This window comes from Oncorhynchus clarkii, chromosome 32 (genome assembly GCF_045791955.1).
Source record: "Oncorhynchus clarkii lewisi isolate Uvic-CL-2024 chromosome 32, UVic_Ocla_1.0, whole genome shotgun sequence".
Lineage (NCBI taxonomy): Eukaryota > Metazoa > Chordata > Actinopteri > Salmoniformes > Salmonidae > Oncorhynchus > Oncorhynchus clarkii.
This window is the reverse complement of record NC_092178.1, coordinates 29,772,252-29,792,975: the sequence shown is the minus strand read 5'-3', so window position 1 is coordinate 29,792,975 and position 20,724 is coordinate 29,772,252. Positions and strand designations below refer to the sequence as shown.

General features: G+C 43.5%; 1 protein-coding gene across 1 annotated transcript; it reads right to left on the bottom strand.

The window, feature by feature from the left end:
- Positions 1–718: 718 nt before the first annotated feature.
- LOC139392137 (S100 calcium binding protein V2) lies at positions 719–7,493 on the bottom strand. Its single transcript, XM_071139868.1, has 3 exons — positions 7,099–7,493; positions 4,913–5,044; positions 719–1,519 (listed from the first exon to the last, which is right to left on the bottom strand). The coding sequence occupies exons 1-3, from the start codon at positions 7,108–7,110 to the stop codon at positions 1,349–1,351; spliced, it is 315 nt and encodes a 104-aa protein (XP_070995969.1). The 5' UTR covers positions 7,111–7,493; the 3' UTR covers positions 719–1,348.
- Positions 7,494–20,724: the final 13,231 nt, after the last annotated feature.

Genomic DNA, 20,724 nt, shown 5'->3' with positions numbered 1-20,724 from the left:
AATATTCACCCATCCGGGAATTCATTCCTTTGAGTACAGTTCTGGGTTGGTGTGTTGGCTAGGTTCCGTAAGGAATACAAAGGCCTAAGTAAGTAAGTTGCTGGGTTGGTGTGTTGGCTAGGTTCCGTAAGGAATACAAAGGCCTAATTAAGTAAGTTGCTGGGTTGGCTTTGTTATTTGAATAATTGTGAAGCATAATGTGACTGTAAAAAACTGTATTGTTGACTTAGGAAGATACCATTGCTTTTAGCATTGGGGATTGTAGTTCAGAATTTTAGAATGGCATTCTCCATACAGGGATTCACTGGACCTGCTAGCACTCATGCAAAACATAATGCTTCTAGTAGCTGTCATGGATGAATGCAAATCTACAAACTGTGAACGTTTAGATAAGACATTCCCATTGAACGATTCAAAATGAGCTGATTCATTAGACAATGTGATGTTCAGAGGTATGAAAATGTGTAATAAATGCCATTTGCCCAATAGACTTATTTTGCCAAAATGATAATACTGTAGTAAGAATGTAACAATTACACACTGAATACAATGTGTGCTGTATAGTTGTGACAACTATACACCTAGTTCATACATTGAAATATGTATATGATGATTTTTTTTGTTTGATCACAAAATGTATTTTGTGAAATGCTTATCTGTCGATTAATGATGAAAGTGCTAATTCAACCAAAATAAATCATAATAATGGAGGTCACCATTGTTGCAATATTTTATTAGAACATTTTTGGTCATGTTTTACGATGTTATTACAATGGCCAGTATAAAGAGAATTACAAAGTATAAATACAAAACTGCAATACCACAGTGGGGAAAACATTGTTTAAGGAAACATGCTATGGGGACACTGCATCACCAGCACTGTATGTATGAGACTACTGGTGGCTCAAAGGTGCTTTCCACTAATGTGTACTGCCATATGTAAATTCATATTTATTTCTTGCAAAGCACCTAAAGCTGGCTCATGGTTTTCTGATTTCACTTTGGGTCATATGTCATCTAAGGATTCTTTGTAGTGGTTACACTGGTAGTAGGCCAAAAGGAAAGCCGTTCAGGGTTTTTTGGATGGAAAGACCACCACTTATAACACTCAGGGAGTACAACAAAAATCCTGTAAACCAAGTGGTATAGAGCTAAGAGATGAGCACTGCTGGCACTACCAAGCATGGGAGATGTACATAAAAAGGCCTGTCGTGGAGGGGGTGAGTACTATGTGAGTGTCCAGGTCTGGATGGGAGCAGTACGGTGAGAAGGGGTACTGACACTGGGTGGGATACTATGAGGCTGTCTGGTTCCCCCTGGCTCACACCACCATCAGAAGGCATGGACCTCACAGGAGCACACAGCTGCACTTGGACACCTTCTCGCTGCTGAGAAGACCATGCTGCGTGGTGGCCAGTGACTGGATCAAGCCCCAGAAGTGTTTGAAGGTGATTCCCTCGCCGTCCGACACACCCATCTGTCTCATCACCTCGCCCAGGCCCTGCTCTGAGCCTCCAGTCTGGGGAAGGGAGGGAGCACAAAAACAACTCTTCATTATATGGACACAGTATTTTACCTATTGACAGGTAATAAGAAATAAAGTAATCATGCATAGACATGTATTAGAAGCAAGTTAGCAATTAGTCTATTGCACTTTTGAGAGTATAACATTGTTGCCTACGTTACTCAGTAGGTTACGTTCATAACAGTACTGCTATTCCAAGCAGTAATTATTCTATCAATAATTAAACTGAATAACTACTGTCAACATGTTTGACTTCAAAATCTACTATTGGCATCTCTTCAACTGTATGCAGCTGTATAAATACAGCATGTGAGTACTTTGTCAACTAACTGTGTCACGTTTCAGGCTTTGTTACCCTCTAGTGGTTATAAACATCCCTTTTTCAGGACCCTGTCTTTCAAAGATAACTTGTAAAAATCCAAATAACTTCACAGATCTTCATTGTAAAGGGTTTAAACACTGTTTACCATGCTTGTTCAATGAACCATAAACAATTAATGAACATGCACCTGTGGAATGGTCGTTAAGACACTAACAGCTTACAAACAGTAGGCAATTAAGGTCACAGTTCTGAAAACTTAGGACACTAAAGAGGCCTTTCTACTTATTCTGAAAAACACCAAAAGAAAGATGCCCAGGGTCCCTGCTCATCTGCGCGAACGTGCCTTAGGCATGCTGCAAGGAGGCATGAGGACTGCAGATGTGGCCTGGGCAATAAATTGCAATGTCCGTACTGTGAGACCTCTAAGACAGCGCTACAGGGAGACAGGATGGACTGCTGATCGTCCTCGCAGTGGCAGACCACGTGTAACAACACCTGGACTGAGGGCTTGTAGGCCTGTTGTAAGGCAGGTCCTCACCAGACATCACCGGCAACAACATCGCCTATGGGCACAAACCCACAGTCACAGGACCAGACAGGACTGGCAAAAAGTGCTCTTCACTGACGTGTCGCGGGTTTGTCTCACCAGGGGTGATGGTCGGATTCGCGTTTATCGTCGAAGGAATGAGCGTTACACCGAGAACTCTACTCTGGAACGGGATCGATTTGGAGGTGCAGGGTCAGTCATGGTCTGGGGTGGTGTGTCACAGCATCATCGGACTGAGCTTGTCATTGCAGGCAATCTCAACGCTGTGCATACAGGGAAGACATCCTCCTCCCTTATGTGGTACCCTTCCTGTAGGCTCATCCTGACATGACCTTCCAGCATGACAATGCCACCAGCTATACTGCTCGTTCTGTGCGTGATTTCCTGCAAGACAGGAATGTCAGTGTTCTGAAATGGCCAGCGAAGAACCCAGATCTCAATCTCATTGGGCACATCTGGGGCCTGTTGGATCGGAGGGTGAGGGTTAGGGCCATTTCTCCAGAAATGTCCGGGAACTTGCAGGTGCCTTGGTGGAAGAGTGGGGTAACATCTCACAGCAAGAACTGGTAAATCTGGTGCAGTTCATGAGGAGGAGATGCACTGCAGTACTTAATGCAGCTGGTGGCCACACCAGATACTGACTGTTACTTTTGGTTTTGACTCCCCCTTTGTTCAGGGACACATTATTCCATTTATGTTAGTCACATGTCTGTGGAACTTGTTCAGTTTATGTCTCAGTTGTTGAATCTTGTCATGTTCATACAAATATTTACACATGTTAAGTTTTCAGAAAATAAACGCAGTTGACAGTGAGAAGACGTTTCTTTTTTTGCTGAGTTTAGATGTCTTAAAGTAATGATGGAAAGCATTCCAGCTGACTACCTCATGAAGCTGGTTGAGAGAATACCAAGAGTGTGCAAAGCTGTCATCAAGGCAAAGAGTTACTACTTTGAAGAAACTCAAATATAAAATATATTTGGATTTGTTTAACACTTTTCTGGTTACTACATGATTCCATATGTGTTGTTTCATAGTTTTGATGTCTTCACTATTAATCTACAATGTAGAAAATAGTACAAATAAAGAAAAGCCTTGAACGAGTAGTTGTGTCCAAACTCTTGACTAGTACTGTCAATATTTACAAAAACATATATGGGGGATTGGAAATGAAGCAGACAATTACATTGATGAACGCTACAATCTATATTCAATATTAAAGCTGATCTAGCCCCCCCCCCCAACAAAAAAAGTATAATAAAAAATATGACCTAAAACATTGTAGTTACTCCACAATACTAACCTAAATTACAGATTGAAAAGAAGGATGCCTGTACAGAATATGCATCCTGTTTGCAACAAGGTACTTAAGTAATACTACAAAATATGACATTGAATGTTCTTGAGTGGCCTAGTTAGACTTAAATCGGCTTGAAAATGTATGGCAAGACCTGAAAATGGATGTCTAGCAATGATCAACAATCAAAAACAAATGGATCCATTTTGAATTCAGGCTGTAACACCACAAAATGTGGAATATATTTTAATTCTGAAATGTGATAAAGCTGCCAGCCAGGCACATGCAAACACAGTGGATATTTCTGTCTGCTGGAAACAATAGGAAATTGATTTGGGAAAATATTTCCTGTCCTGAACGCTGCACCACAGCTGAGACAATATAAAGAGCTGTTTCCTGGAATCCCATTTAAATGATGTGATCATTACTTTTCCTTTGAAATAGACTCTGGTTTTGGATAAGTCTAAGACTGGACATAATGAAAAACATATGGACTTGGTAATTAAACATAATTTTCACTTCAACAGTTGTGTATACTGCCCCCTCCTCTTGACCTCAATTGCCTCTCACAACAAATATGTCCTAGCTGTTGTGGCTAACTATTGTGTAGCAGAAACACTGTACTTGGTTGTCGCGTTTATGGTGGATGAAGTCGACTTGGTGCAAGGAGTCATATTACAATAAAACAATTTTCTGCTCTTCATTAGGAAAACAGTTATTTATTTATCTGTCAGTTTGTTTCACCCCCTCTAGATGAAAGATCAACCTTGAGCCTTCCTCACTTGCTCATGTATTTGAACCGGCCATTTCCTGTTTTTCAAAAGCATAGCTATCTTTGTCACCCTCTGGTAGATTCAGACTCGTCCTGGAAAACCGCCTTGGGCCTGAGACAACTAAGCAGCCAGTTCCAACATGAATACATGGCAAGATACATTGGCCTTTTCAGTGATTGAAATAAAGCTTGTTTAAAACTCAATTGGTGACTGAAGCACAGTAGATCACATAAATCGTGGATTTGTATTGAACCTGGCAACCAACGCCTACAGGCCTTTCCTGAGTGTTTGTTTGGGAGTCATAGGATGTGGCGTGTACTGTATGTGTGTGGTTGAGTGGGGGGGGGGGGGGGGGGGGGTAGTAAGAGCCAGAGTCATGCCCTACTGGTAGAATGGCAGGTGTGGCCGGGGAGGGCGAGGGCAATGTAGCCGACAGTTGCAGCTTATGTACCTTGACTAAGTTGGGCAGCTGGGAGGAGAGGAGGTCTTTGAACTCTTTGGTTTGGAGCGTGGGACCTTTATTGGCCGCAGCGGCATGGAACTTTGTGACCAAAGTGTTGATGGCCTTTTCCAGGTCGGAGTGCTGCGCCAGAGGAGGAGAAATAAACGTGTTAGGGTGGGGGGTTCAAATAATATAACAATAAGAAAAGCATTATCTGACAGTACTTTGAAATTCATTATGTGACGTTTATTATTATAATAGATCATTAAGAAAGAAAGTTAACATATTCATCAGACAGACTCCCCAGGTGCGTGCCGAAGTGTACCGACCTCCACTCAATTTAGTCCCAAATACCAAAACAATCAGACACACTCACATCCGCCCTCAAGTGCATATCCAGCATGCCTCCATGCGTCGGAAGTTTACACAAAGACGACACTCCGATGTTTAACCCTGTCCTTGAGTGACTGTTCGAACAACACTGCAGCCTTCTTCTCCACACAAATCTCGTAACAGCTCCATTCAGTTAATTAACTTGTGTTTGTATTGCACCTTTCACGAGTATCAGTGTTACTGAAAGCTTACTGGTTAACCAAAGAATTGTGAGAAACAATACGAGAACAGTTATACTCCAACAAGATCAGTTACACTTCCAGGTTGCAAATGACCTATTTGAAAAGTAGACCTTATGTTTGGCAGTGGAATATGAAACTGTGTCACACAGACTTGTTATGTTGGTTATTGTGAAGGACATCATTCCATACTCTCTTTAAACCAAGAACCAAACACCCAATCTATTGTAACTGTTGGGTTTTTTGTTCATACTACTTTTTATTTATATTCTAAATCACTAACATTAAATAACTGTTCAGGGACTTTGCTATGTCACTCACCCCTATTCAAATAGATATTTGAATATGCTATTGAAATGTGAGCATCTGTGGGTGGGTCGGTAGGAGAAGCTTCAGTAACGAGAGACTATTGGAAGGCAAATTCAGACAACTTGTCTACATGTAGAAGGTACTTGAAATACCTGCAGGTTGGTAGCTACAGTATGACAGCTCAACCCCTCACTGTTGATTTTCAGGGTGTGCCAGGGGCGGAGTCGCCATCTGGGCCAGATGGGCTGTTAAATTTTTAGCCCATTGGGTCTGTCTAACTTAGATTTTTCACGCAAAATGAACTTGCTAATAACGGGGGCCTAACGGAGGAAATGGCCCAATGTGGGGGCCTCGAGGAAAAACTTGGCCAGTGTCTTAGAAATGCCAGGTCCGATTTATGGTCCGTGCCCGATTCGTGCATGAGAGGCTTGGGAAACAGGGTGAGGAATCAGTGGTGACTTCAAACTGTATTCTCCCAAACACTAAAACAAATTCGTTGACACATCCAAAAACAAAGTTGTTGTTTCAGTTGTCAGGGTAGGAAATAAAGTAGAATAAAAAGCCTGACTCACTAGGCCACCATAAAAATCTCGTGGTAGGCCTAATCCTACTACAGTGTTCATTTTATAACGTTTCCACAAATAACGTTAGCTCACAGCAGCCAACAAAAGTCATAAAATGTATACAGTAAGTAACACCGGTACGGCGCTTGCTAACCGACAGTAAGTATCTCATTGTCTATCTGTATTTCTGTTCGTCTAGCTGTCATCCCTCACACACTGGCCTATATTCAAAGAACGTTTCTGTGTCCTAGGCCATGGGGACAGAATCTGAATGGACTGATTGCCACCCCGTGCTTTCCATTTCCATACACGGTCTCTGTCTATAGACACAACTGAGAATAGCTCATTGCTCCCTCGTCAACATATGGCCTAGATTAATTTGTTATTGGCCATATTCTTTGATGCTGTTCTAGCATGCACACTGATCAGTGCATTGAAATGATAACTTGTAAACTCGCGTTAAGAGTGCATAAAAAGTAGGCTATATGCAAACGCGCCTATAAAAATAATACGATCTCATGGACTGTGACATGATATAAATTGGATAGCATAATATGTCAATGGAATTTTGGTTAAACTACATCTTGTGCCACTTCCAACGGTAATCAGAACGATGCGTAGAAGTTGGGGGAAGTTATCACCAAAAGAATGCAACAACTCCATTCCTTGCTTCTAGGACGAGATAAGCCACCATCTCTTCAACTGCCACGTTTTGACAAGTGCTGATTTTAAAATTGTATAGTAGGCCTACCTGTTCAGCCATTTGGATCGTTTTGTGCTGTCCTTTTTCAAAGTAAAGTTTTCTCTCCGCGACGTTCGGTATGCTAATTGTTACTTTTCTCGCTCAGTGTTCCATTGCTTCCTAAATCCTCCCACTCCCCCAAAAAAATCCAACTGCAATTCGATTCCACCTTCCGTGTCAGTCGAGAAAGATATGGGGAAAATTATAGTGCGCTCAGTGTAACTCGATGCATTGGGACTGTAAACTTCACGAGGCAAAAAGTCTACATGCAGTCATATAGGCCTTTTACCACCCTTCTTTAACTATTATTGCGAAGTTCTCTTTTGTTTCGAAGTGTTCCACATTTTGCAGAGAGTAGCCTACAGAGTTGTGCGTTTAAAATGTAGGCTATTCAAGAATAGAGCCCGCGAGTGCGTCACTAAACATCTGGAAACATTTAGCAAAAGTTGAAACAGTCTGCAAGTTTAGGCTGGAGTTTTTCTTTATTGTTGCAAATTTTAACCCCTCATATAAGCCTACCTATTTTTATGCAGTTTCTGTAAAGCTTTGAATATCCACCAAAATAATACATTTCTCAATGTTGTAAGAAACCTTTATGAACCATGCATGGACGGTCCCCATTGGACATTTTTTTCGAGGACGTTTATAACAAACGTCGTTTGTCACTGTCCGTTCCAATTTCCATTAGCCCTACATTCACTTTGATAAGTCATCAGAGGTTGAGAAGGAAATGCTGGGAAAAGCGATGCGCTCACAATGAACAGGCGCGACCACATTCTTGAAAGCCGGTTTCCTGACTATAGAGACAGAGGGGTGGGCAAACATGGGACTAGACAAAACTGGATATATCCATTGCCTTTGTTTTTAGGCCATTGTTGAAATGATAGATCCCTTTAATGAGCATTTCTCCTCTGCCAAGTTAATCCATCCACCTGACAGGTATGGCATATCAAGAAGCTGATTAAACAGCATGGTTATTACACAGGTGCACCTTGTGCTGGGACAATAAAAGGCCACCCTAAAATGTGCAGTTTTGGTACACAGCACAATGCCACAGATGTCTCAAGTTTTGAGGGAGTGTGCTATTGGCATGCTGACTGCAGGAATGTCCACCAGAGCTGTTGCCAGATAATTTAATGTACATTTTTCTACCATAAGCCACTTCCAACATCGTTTTAGAGAATTTGGCAGTACTTCCAACCAGCCTCACAACCTTAGACCACGTGTATGGTGTTGAGTGGGCGATTCCTTTGCTTATGTCAAGGTTGTGAACAGAGTGCCCCATGGTGGCGGCGGGGTTAGGGCATGGGCAAGCATAAGCTACAGACAACGAACACAACTGCATTTTAAAATCGATGGCAATTTAAATGCAGAGATACCATGACGAGATCCTGAGGCCCATTGTCGTGCCATTCATCCGCCACCATTTCAGCATGATAATGCATACTCACCAGACATATCACCCATTGAGCATGATTGAGATGCTCTGGATCAACGTGTACGACAGCGTGTTCCAGTTCCCGCCAATATCCAGCAACTTCGCACTGCCATTGAAGAGGAGTGCGACAATATTCCACAGGCCACAATCAACAGCCTGATCAACTCTATGCGAAGGGGGTGTGTCGCGCTGCATGAGGCGAATGGTGGTCACACCAGATACTGACTGGTTTTCTGATACACGCCCCTACCTTTTTTAAAAAGGTATCTGTGACCAACAGATGCATATCTGTATAATAAGTCATTTGAAATCCATATATTAGGGCATAATTCATTTATTTAAATTGGATGATTTCCTTATATGAACTGTAACTCAGTAAATTGTTGCATGTCGCGTTTAGATATTTATTCTGTATACTTCCAGTGGCTACGGATCGGTGCATAAATTGTCATAGGCCTACTGAGGTGTTTACATGAAAACCAGTTAACCAGGATTTCCATTATGCTACCACAATGGAGAGATCTAAATCTAGCCTAAATACTGGATCTGCACAGTCGGGTCCAAGCCAATGATTTATAATAGATGACTGATACGGGGCGCTGTGTTGAATCCACAATACCTCCATCTTTGCACTCCCCCACTTTGTAAAAAAATTATTACTAACTATTTTGGAAGCTCTAGAAATGCACGTCAACAATAATTCTTGCCACATTTATTCTATTACATATACTTTAATGCATACTTTTAAATTATGTTATGTGAGCTAAACACAAAAAAAATGTAAATACATTTTAAGAAAATACCCTTAAACTATTGAAATTACTAATGTTGCTGTCCCCATGACAACCCCCAAAATGCTTAAAACCATTTAATTTTGTCCTCGAAACATTTCATTGAAATCCTGTAGAATAACATGAATTCCTATGGAGGACTGCTCCAGCTGGGGAGCGCCAATATGGCTGACCGGTGGCTTCAAAGCCTCTCGATGGCCAATACATAGAATAATCAATCCAGGGTTTATAAACATCATTGGTCCAAACCCATTGCTTCGCACTACCACCCACCTCTGTTAAACACATGCTTGTAAAAACGAATTAATGTCATAATCGAAGACCACAGTAAAACGCTTAATGTCTCTAGAATGCGCAGCTGTTTGGTTTCACATGCGGGTTCAATAGCGACTGGTATCCCTGGGGAGAAAGGGTGTGTCCTCCCTTTAGAGCTTTCAAGCATTCGAGCCATTCCTCCACGTTGTCTTCCAGAAAAACAGACACCACGCCCAAATTTGAGAAGACACGGGATCAAGTGGATTTAAGAGCCTGATTAGCCCTAACTGAGGTACCTGTCAATGTCTCTGGTACGATGTCTCATTGCAGAGACGTTTAGGCCTATGTTGAAATGACACTGTTCAGGAGACTAAGGGATGGCCTACACCAGGGCTATTCAACTATATTCTAACATGGGCCAGACGTAAAAAAAGGTTCATTACAAGGGGGCCGGACATTTTCCACTTCCGATTATTCTTCGGAAGAACTGTTTAAAAAAAGCAACGCGCACACACCAATACAGCACTTTTATTAACATTAAATGTTGCTAAAAGTATTTAGGGAAGAAGTGGAGGCCTCTCAACCAAAGTGACTCGAGGTGCACCCAAAACAGTTGATAATAATTGAAAAGGAAAAGGCACAAATGCTCGCTCACTGTTTTTTAAATGTAATTTAAACAACAATTACAAGCGTATTAAAACGAATTAGGTCATTTTAAATAATTTGAAAACGAAGCATTTCAATAAATAATGCAAAGTCATATCAAATCAGGTAATGACAAAATCCAATCTGAAGGAAGTATGCTTTGAATTCATTTCCTTCAGTCATTATGTGTGTTTTTTTTTGACACAATTCCTTCCAAAGAGTCATTGTGAGCATAAGAAGGGCACATGAGAAGGGCACATAGATGGGTTCCTGAGAGTCGTAGCATTCAGGAAGAGGGTCATAAGATTTTGTACAAACTTTAGAGCCAAGTTCATGTGAAGAAAAAACATACTAGGAGATAAAATGATATTTAATGACCTTAAGATTAAAAACTCCCTAAGAAGGAAGGAAAGTAGAGTATGAGTAAATAACTTATACAAGCAACTTCATACAAGACACACACACACACACACAAAATTACTCATATACAGATATGATTTTGGGTAGGAAACAGGCACACACTCTGGAACAGGCAATTCAGTGCAGTCTTACAGTCTTCCACATAATTCACTTTCAGACAGTCATGCCCTTTGTGTTGCAATAGTGTCACTACTAGATATCACTATCTGTGGTCTCATTCCAATGTCTCTGCATGCATTGGTCTGTCTGTCTGTCCGTCCGTCCGTCTGTTACTTGATAAGTCTGAAAAGAGCGATTTGAACTGTTTGGACTACCTTTCAGTTCTTTGACGAAGTCTGTCTGTGCTTGTATAGTCTTGAGTCCTTAACTGACTGAGTCTCATAGATTAAATATGGTGCAGCAATTTGGGGGCGTCGTATCAAACTCTTGGTCTCATGCTCAAAGCAAACAGGCTGACCACAGACCCAGTATTTGTAACTTTTTTGGTAGTTCTGGTTATGTGCTTACCAGGTTATTCAAATATGTAAATATTTTGATTGCTTCCACAAGGACATCATATCACTAATATTTTAAATCAGAATTATGTTTCACTATGAAAGAGAGAGAGAGAGATACTGTTAGATTTTTTTCAAGTGAACCCAAAAAACAACCAGCCAAACAACTTTTCCTCTCCCTTCAGTCACCTCATTATTACGGAATGCCAGAACCTGTTAAAACTTGCAGCACAGTGAATTCACTATGTTCCGGTCTTGTTTGCATACTTGGCCATAGATATCGCTGCAACTTATGTGTGGCTCAACACCCTGTCATGAGGTGAGGCGCTGATACAGCTGATGAGAACCTGGTAGGATCCCGTTTCGCAGGCAGTCCAATGGATGAGTACAGTGTAAGGGTGCGTCTCAATAGTCAGAAGGGGCTTCCCCTTCTTCCTCTCCAACAGGAATATACTTTCACCTGTTTTTCAGTGTAAACAATGAAGACTTTGAGAGGAAGGCGTTTTAGATTATTGAGATGCACTCGTAGATTTAATGCTACCCTCATCCTCTACCCTTGAGGAAACATCAGGCACCCGACAGGGCATAGAAGGTAGCACAATTTAAATACAGAACAAGCAGCATCATTCCGGCTGGTTTTTATTTTCCCCTGTACCTGATTGATTAAGCAATAACTGTCCCGAGGGGGTGTGGTATATTGGCCAATATACCACGTTTTTTAGGCAGAACATCAACCGGAGTGCCTGGATACATCCCTTAGCCGTGGTATATTTGCCATACACAACAAACCCACGAAGTGCCTTATTGCTATTATAAATCAAGTCAAACAACATTTTATTTGCCACATGCACCGAATACAACAAGTGTAGACTTTACAGGCTTACTTACAAGCCCTTTCCCAACAAAGCATTTAAAAGTAAGAAAATTAGCAAAAAGATCAAAAGAAAATAGTAAAACAATAAAATAACAATAACAAGGCTATATACAATGATTTCTGGTTAAGGTTAGGGGAAGGATTATTTCTGGTTTGGTTAAGTGATTGATTCAAGTACTTTGTACATGTTGGTTAAAAGTAGAATGTCCAGGTAGCCATTTTATTAAATGTTCAGCAGTCTTATGGCTTTGGGGTAGAAGCTGTTCAGGAGACTTTTGGTCCCAGACTTGGCGCTCCGGTACTGCTTGCCGTGCGGTAGCAGAGAGAACAGTCTATGACTTGGTGACTAGAGTCTTTGACAATTTTTTGGGCCTTCCTCTGACACCGCCTGGTATATAGGTCCTGGATGTCAGGAAGCTTGGTCCCAGTGATGAACTGGGCCGTACGCACTACCCTCTGTAGCGCCATACGGTCAGATGCCGAAGGTAATGGATAAGGGTGTAATGGTTCAACAAACCCATGGTTCGGTACCTATTGCGGTTTTGGGGTCACGGTTCGGTTTCAGTACAGCGGGAAAATGAAATGCCAACAGTTACTGTAGTTCATTTTTGTTTATTTAAGAAAATACAAAGTGTTGGCATTTCTGATTCCATATATGATCATGGGTCATATAATGCCTGATGAGAGCTCAATCAGGAATTCCAACTCTTTGTATTTTCTCAGACATCGTGTCGGCCTATGCTATAATGTTTTCTTACAGAGAAAAATATGCTCACTTGTGTAACTCTCACAAAGGTGAGGTGTCTGTAGCACTCTACTTTTTTGGGCGTTTCCCTCTTCCTCCGGTGGTAGGAATACTAGGGTGATGTATCCGTAAATGTGTCAACATGTTCGAGGCATCAGGTAGCTGCGTAGGTTGTTCTGGTTGAGCAGTGCCAACATACTGTCCACCGCCATTGTAATCTACTGCAAAGTCAAACATTTCCCAAATTTGAGATTTAAATGATGGAGAATCCTTCTGGTTAATCAACCCCACCACTCACCATCGTACAGAACTAGTTCCCGACAGCGCCTCACAAAAGGACAGCTTGAAATGTGGCAATTAAGATTAGAATTTTGATTGCAACGTGGGCATAGCAGAGGTCTTGACGGTTTCAACAGACGCGAAATTCCGAGATCCGACCCAGGACTCGAGCAGGTCCGACGTCCTAAATTCAGACTTTTGTCTCGGACTCGGGTCGGGTCTGATATCATTGTAACGGGTCTCGGGTATGTGCAATTAAAATGTATTTACCGACTGGACCAATTGCAACTCCATAAAACGTATATAGCTTATGTCCAGCTGAAACTGGTTCTGGCTGCTCGCCAGAGGAGAGAGAGAGTGAGAGAGAGAGCGAGAGAGAGAGAGAGAGATAGTGAGAGAGAGAGCGAGAGAGTTAAAAGAGTATTGGCCTAGGCTACTTTTGATTGCGAAGACGTTTTTCCTTGAAATAAAATGAAGGTTAGAGGAGAAAGAGTATAGTGAAAAGAAGCCGACAAGGGGAATTTTTTAATATTGCTACTGCAGGCCTATGAAGGCATTGTGCACCGACACTCCAAACGAATCTGATAGTTGAACTTGAGGTGAGGAAGAATGTTTTAGGCCTACCAGAGTTACTCCTTTAATCAAAAAATATAATGCTTAACTTTATATATAAATATTTGGATCGAAATTTCATGAATTAGTCTTCTGTAAGCCTATATCTGTATATTTCCACTAGATGTTGGAACATTGCTACGGGGACTTGCTTCCATTCAGCCACAAGAGCATTAGTGAGGTCGGGCACTGATGTTGGGCGACTAGGCCTATATGCATTTAGCACTCAAATCTCAGCTGAACCGTGAGGTAAACAATTATTGTTTTAGTAAAGTAAAAACCAATTAAACAGTAGATTATACAATTTTGAATATGCTACACATCAAAACAACTAAAGGTATATTTTATATAATTTGTTATAGACAGTTTTTAAGGACACGTAACTGTGGATCATTTGGCCAATATTGCTTGTTTATTGATGGCACTGGCAGTGCCGAGTTGTAGGTTTCTTGCTCTCTCTCTTTATACTCTTGAATCTGAACGGGTCTCTCGGATCCCTACCAGCACAGGTCTGTTTGGGTCTGTTTTCCACGGTCCTTTTCGGAACTGGTCTGAAGGTGATTGGGTCCATTCGGAACGGGTCTCAGTGAAATATGTATCTATTTATGCATAATTGGGTCGGGTGGGAAAGCCACGGATCCATTTAGAAACGAGTGTCAGTGTCACCGAAGGAGGAGTCTGACCGATCCCCGGATGACCAGAGGAGGGAGACGTGTGGGCAACTGGTCACGGACAGCAGACGCCCAATGGGACACTGGAGGGGAGCGGGCTCTGTACGCAATGCCTGCTCAATGTCCTCATCCAGCTCCCACACGACCTGTGCTACCAGGCAGGAAGCCGGGAGTATGGAAGTCTGATCCATAAACACAAAATGGTTAAAGAACATGGCCCACCTTGCCTGTTGAGGATTCAGTCTCCTCGCTGCCCGGATGTACTCAAGGTTGCGGTGGTCAGTCCAGATGAGGAAAGGGTGTTTAGCCCCCTCAAGCCAATGTCTCCACGCCTTCAACGCTTTAACCACAGCCAACAACTCCCGGTCCCCCACATCATAGTTACGCTCCTCCGGGCTGAGCTTCTTCGAGAAGAAAGCAGAGGGGCGGAGTTTCGGTGGCGTACCCGAGCACTGTGAGAGCACGGCTCCTAGCCTCGGACGCGTCCACCTCCACTATGAATGCCAAAGAGGGATCCGGATGGGCCAGCACGGGAGACAAAGTAAACAGAGCTCTTAGCTGCCCCAAATCCCTGTCCGCCTCAGCTAACCACTGCAACCGTACAGGACCCCTCTTCAGCAGTGAGGTAATTGGAGCAGCAACCTGGCCAAAACCCCGGATAAATCTCAGGTAGTAATTGGCGAACCCTAAAAATTGCTGCACCTCCTTTACCGTGGTGGGAGTCGGCCAATTATACACGGCTCCAATTATACACACTCTCCATCTCCACCCCTGATGTGGAAATGCGATACGCTAGAAAGAAGACGGCCTGCTGAAATAACAGGCATTTCTCAGCCTTGACGTACAGGTCATGCTCCAACAGTCGTCCAAGTACCCTGTGCACCAAGGACACATGCTCGGCGCGTGTAGCGGAGTATATCAGAATGTCATCGATATACACCACTACACCCTGCCCGTGCAGGTCCATGAAAATCTCGTCTACAAAGGATTGGAAAACTGATGGAGCATTCATCAACCCGCACGGCATGACGAAGTAGAGGGTCGAATGTACCCCTGACGCAAGGATTCAGAGACAAATGTCTCCATAGCCACTGTCTCCGCTTGCAACAGGGGATACACGTGACTCCTGGGAAGTGCAGCGTCTGCCAGGAGATTTATCGCACAATCCCCCCGTCGATGAGGTGGTAATTGTGTCGCCTTCTTTTTACAGAAGGCGAGAGCCAAATCGGCATATTCTGGGGGGATGCGCACGGTGGAGACCTGGTCTGGACATTCCACAATGGTAGCACTAAAGGTAACCCCTACACACCTCCCGAGCACTCTCGCGACCACCCCGTGAGAGCCTTCTGTTGCCAGGAAATGGTAGGGTAATGATGAGCCAATCAGGGAAGGCCTAATACCACAAGAAATGCAGGAGAGTCAATGAGGAAGAGGCTGATTCTCTCCTCGTGATCCTCCTGCGTCACCATGGCCAAGGAGATGGTGGCCTTCCTGATTAGCCCGGAACCTAATGGTCGACTATCCAGAGCGTGTACCGGGAAGGTCCTAACTACAAGAAAAATTGGGATCCCTAAACTAATGGCTAATGCTCTGTCGATAAAATTACCAGCTATGCCTGAATCGACGAGTGCCTTATGCTGGTAATGTGGGGAAAATTCAGGGAAACAAACAGGTACAAACATTTGGTCAACAGAGGACTCTGGATGAGTGTGGTGCAAACTCACCTGAGGTAACACCAGAGTGCCCTGCCTGTTACCTTGACTCCCAGAGAAACCGACACGGCACCGACCGGCAGTGTGTCCTTTGCGGATGGTGCACGTGATGGCTCCTCCTCCAGTCTACCTACGCGCAGCCACTCTCAACTCCATGGGCACCGGAGCGGGGGGTGCTGGAGGATGACACTGACAGAGCTCCCTCTGGATGTCCGCGTGTGACCAGCAGGTTATCCAACCGGATGGACAAATCCAACAGTTGGTCGAAAGAGCTCTCGTCGGACGTCCTCTTGCAGGCTGCACCGATATTGGTCGATGAGGGCCCTGTCGCTCCAGCCTGCTCCAGCGGCCAGGGTCTGGAATTCCAGGGCGAATTCCTGGCTGCTCCTCGTCCCCTGCCTCAAATGGGAGAGCCGTTCTCCCGCCACTCTCCCTTCGGGCGGATGGTCAAAAACGGGTGAACTCCTCAAAGTGGTCCAACACCGCGTCATCTTCTCCCAATACGGCGTTTGCCCACTCCAGAGCTCTCCCTGAGAGACATGAGACGAGGGCTGACACTCTCTCCCTTTCCGATGGAGCTGGGTGCACAGTGGCCAGGTAAAGGTCCAGTTGTAATAAGAATCCCTGGCACTGACAAAGACAAAACAAAAGGATATATGAAAAATGGAGCAGCGATGGTCTAGAATGCCGGTGATTCCAATCGCGAACGCCGCCCGAACAAGGAGAGGAGCCGACTTCGGCGGAACGACAACGAGTCCAACCTTTTGGACCTGTAAAGACCTCTATCACATAGGCTCTAGTGCATGGGTGTCAAACTCTGGCCCGTGGGCCAAATTTGGCCCGCGGGGTAATTATATTTGGCCCGCGAGACAATACCAAATTACTACTAGAGCTGGCCCGCCGGTATTATACAGCGCATTCACCACTAATACTACGAATCCCATAATGCTCTGCTGTTTTCGCGCGCCAATCAGGACAGGACCCAGAAACACTCTCTCCTCTGTGACAGTAGTCATAGCAACATAGACGCTACAACTGTCAGCGAGCTAACCCTTCCCAAAAATGGCGAAAAGAAAGGCAGAAAACAGGAGCTTTCTGGACAAGTGGGAGGCAGAATATCTGTTTACATATGTAAAAGACAAACCTGTTTGTCTTGTTTGTGGAGTCAACGTGGCTGTAAGTAAGGAGTACAACATTAGACGACACTATGAAACGAAACACCATGACAAATACAAGGACCTGAACATGACTCAAAGGAGCCAGAAAGTAGAGGAGATGAAAAGAAGTTTGGTTTCACAACAGAATATGTTTAAAAAAGCCACATCACAAAGCGAGGCTGCTGTAAAGGCTAGTTATATAGTGGCAGCAGAGATCGCAAAATCAGCCCGGCCCTTTAATGAGGGAGAGTTCATGAAAAAGTGCATGATGAAGGTTTGTGACCTCGTATGCCCAGAGAAAAAACAAGCATTTTCAAACGTGAGCCTGAGCAGGAACACAGTAGCTGATCGCACATGTGATCTTGCCACCAATCTGTATGACCAGCTGATGGAAAAGGGAAAAGATTTTGTTGCGTTCTCCCTCGCTGTGGATGAGAGCTGCGACGCATCTGATACTGCTCAGCTGTCAGTCTTCATCCGTGGAGTGGACTCAAATCTGTGTGTTACGGAGGAGCTATTAGGATTCAAATCAATGCATGGCACAACCACAGGAAAGGAAATCTTTGAGGAGGTTTCCAAATGTGTAACTGAAATAAAGCTGCCGTGGGATAAACTCGTTGGATTAACGACAGATGGTGCGCCAGCGATGTGCGGTAAAAAGAGTGGACTGGTGGGCATGGTTCGGGAGAAGATGCGGGAAGAGAACTGTGCAGGTGAGCTAACTGTTTACCACTGCATCATACATCAGGAAGCACTGTGTGCCAAAGCCCTAAAGATGGAACATGTTATGACCACAGTAACACAGGTAGTTAACTTTATAAGAGCCAAAGGTCTAAATCACCGCCAGTTTAAATCTTTTCTGGAGGAGTGTGGCTCGGAATACGCAGACGTGCCGTATCACACAGAGGTGAGATGGCTAAGCAGAGGAAAAGTACTGAACAGATGTTTCGAGCTGCGTGAGGAAATATGTCAATTCCTGGAAACCAAAGGGAAGGATACAGCAGAGCTCCAGGAGCAAAAGTTCCTGTGTGAGCTGGCCTTTCTCTGTGACATCTCAAGCCATCTCGATGCGCTGAACCTGCAGCTTCAGGGGCGGGGGCGCATCATCACAGACATGTACACTGCAGTGAGGGCCTTCAAAACTAAACTGTGCCTGTGGGAGAATCAGAAGCTGCAAGGAAACCCTTGCCATTTTCCCTGCTGCCAATCCATAAAAGCTCAGATCTCTACCGCCGTGTTCCCATGCGCACAGTTTGCTGAAAAACTCAGTGTTCTTGCCGCTGAGTTTAGCCGGCGATTTGCCGACTTCGATGCCCAGAAATGCAAGTTTGAACTGCTTAGTAATCCCTTCGCAGTTGATGTGGAAAATGCACCAACCAACATCCAAATGGAGCTGATTGAACTCCAGTGCAACGACACGCTGAAGTCAAAGTATGATGCTGTGGGCGCCGCACAGTTTCCACGGTTCATCCCTGACACAATGCCTCAGCTCCGCACCCAAGCTGCTCAGATGCTCTCCATGTTCGGCAGCACTTATCTATGCGAGCAAATTTTCTCCTCGATGAAGATGACCAAAACAACTCACAGGAGACGTCTGACTGATGAACATCTTCGCTCGATACTGAGGATTTCTTCAGCTCAGAGCTTGAGCCCAGACATTGATGAACTAGCATCCAAGAAGAGATGCCAGGTATCTGGCTTGGGCACATCAGATTAGACCAGTGTGCAATAATTAACGTTTTCTTTATGCACTTTTTCTTGCTACAAGGCATGGGCTTGAATGGTTGATTGATTTATTATCATTTTATTTGTAAAATTATTAGCCAGTGGAAAAAGTTTATTTTGGTATTTAAATCAGAAGGCTGCAAATAGAAAAGAGGCATACAATTTTTATTTAAATTTTATTTATTTAATAAATGAATGCCATTGATGTGTTTTTTCATTTGAAATTCGATTTTGCATGTCTCCACTATTAAATTATATATTGTATGGTAATAAGCGATGCTTGTTCCATATTCAATGTTAAAGCAAAACTTGTTTGGGTCCATATTAAAAGGTTAATTTGTTCAATGTTGGCCCGTGACTTTGTTCAGGTTTTACATTTTGGCCCACTGGGTATTTGAGTTTGACACCCCTGCTCTAGTGGGATTAATGAAATAGGCTGAAATGTTTTTGTTTTTTTAGCTTAGATTTACTCAAGAAACATACAACGCAGTGTAGGCCTAGGGTTTTAATATTTCTTTATGTATTCATTTGGCGTTTACAGTGTGGACTAAACAGAGGTCCCCTTATGGAACGGTTTAGTCCGAATAAGTGTAACGTTGCACTCCTAGTAATGGGCTAAGGGCTATACTCTCTCAAGCAATGACGTGAATTGGCCATAAAAAAAGAATGACATGCCAATTGGCTATAAAAAGTGACAGAAGATGCCAACTTTGAAAATTCACGCCCTTCACCCCATTTTAGCTAAAGTCCTGAAATTCGGTACAACCCAGAAGCCAGCCGCACAAATGTGTCGGAGGAAACATCGTGCACCTGGCAACCTTGGTTAGCGCGCACTGCACCCGGCCCGCCACAGGAGTCGCTGGTGCGCGATGAGACAGGGATTTCCCTACCGGCCAAACCCTCCCTAACCTGGGCGACACTAGGCCAATTGTGCGTCGCCCCACAGACCTATCGGTCGCGGCCGGTTACGACAGAGCCTGGGCACTAACCCAGGGTCTCTGGTGGCACAGCTGGCGCTGCAGTACAGTGACCTTAAAACCAGTTAGAGATAGGGGGCAGTATTTCCACTTTGGATGAATTGCGTGCCCATAGTGAACTGCATCAAAATCTGTCCTAAATTGCTAATATATGCATATTATTATTAATATTGGATAGAAAACACTCTGAAGTTTCTAAAAACCGTTTGAATTATGTCTGTGAGTATAACAGAACTCACAGAGCAGGCAATCTTCCAAACAAGTTTTGAAATCCTGAAAGTTGGGGCAACTTTGACGTCATCGCCCCCTCCCTTCCCAACAAGTTATGGATCTGGAAACACTTCCTACGTCTTCCACTAGATGCCCTCATTCAGTAGAAAGTGTAATGGAGCATTTGCTGTGAACTTTGATCCAATGGGAAGGAAAGTAGTCGGTGTCGCAAAAGAATGCCATTTTGTTGTGGCGCGTTTGTCTGTGATTGCTACGGCTGTTCCAATCAGCCCCAGATGAAAACGAATGATCCGGTTGGAATGCTATTGGGTATATATGATTATAACATCCTGAAGATTGATTCTGCACTTAGTTTGACCAGTTTCTTCGACCTGTAATATGTCTTTTGGAAGTTTTGGAAGTTTTCATGCAAATTTATCCTGGACCAGAAGTTATTTTTTGGCCATGTGAGCTGAAAGTGATAGCAAATGCTGCTACTTGGACACTAGAATTGAACATTATGAAACAAAATGATTTATTGTTGAACTAGGACTCCTTGCACTACATTCTGATGAAAGATCATCAAAGGTAAGGGAATATTTATGTTGTAATTTTGTATTTCTGTTGACT

What these genes read in the sequence shown, in the direction of transcription:
- LOC139392137 (XM_071139868.1), bottom strand. An exon ending in AGCTGCCCAACTTAGTCAAG is followed by an intron (nt 1,520 to 4,912) that starts GTACATAAGCTG and finishes TCCCTTCCCCAG; the next exon opens with ACTGGAGGCTCAGAGCAGGG.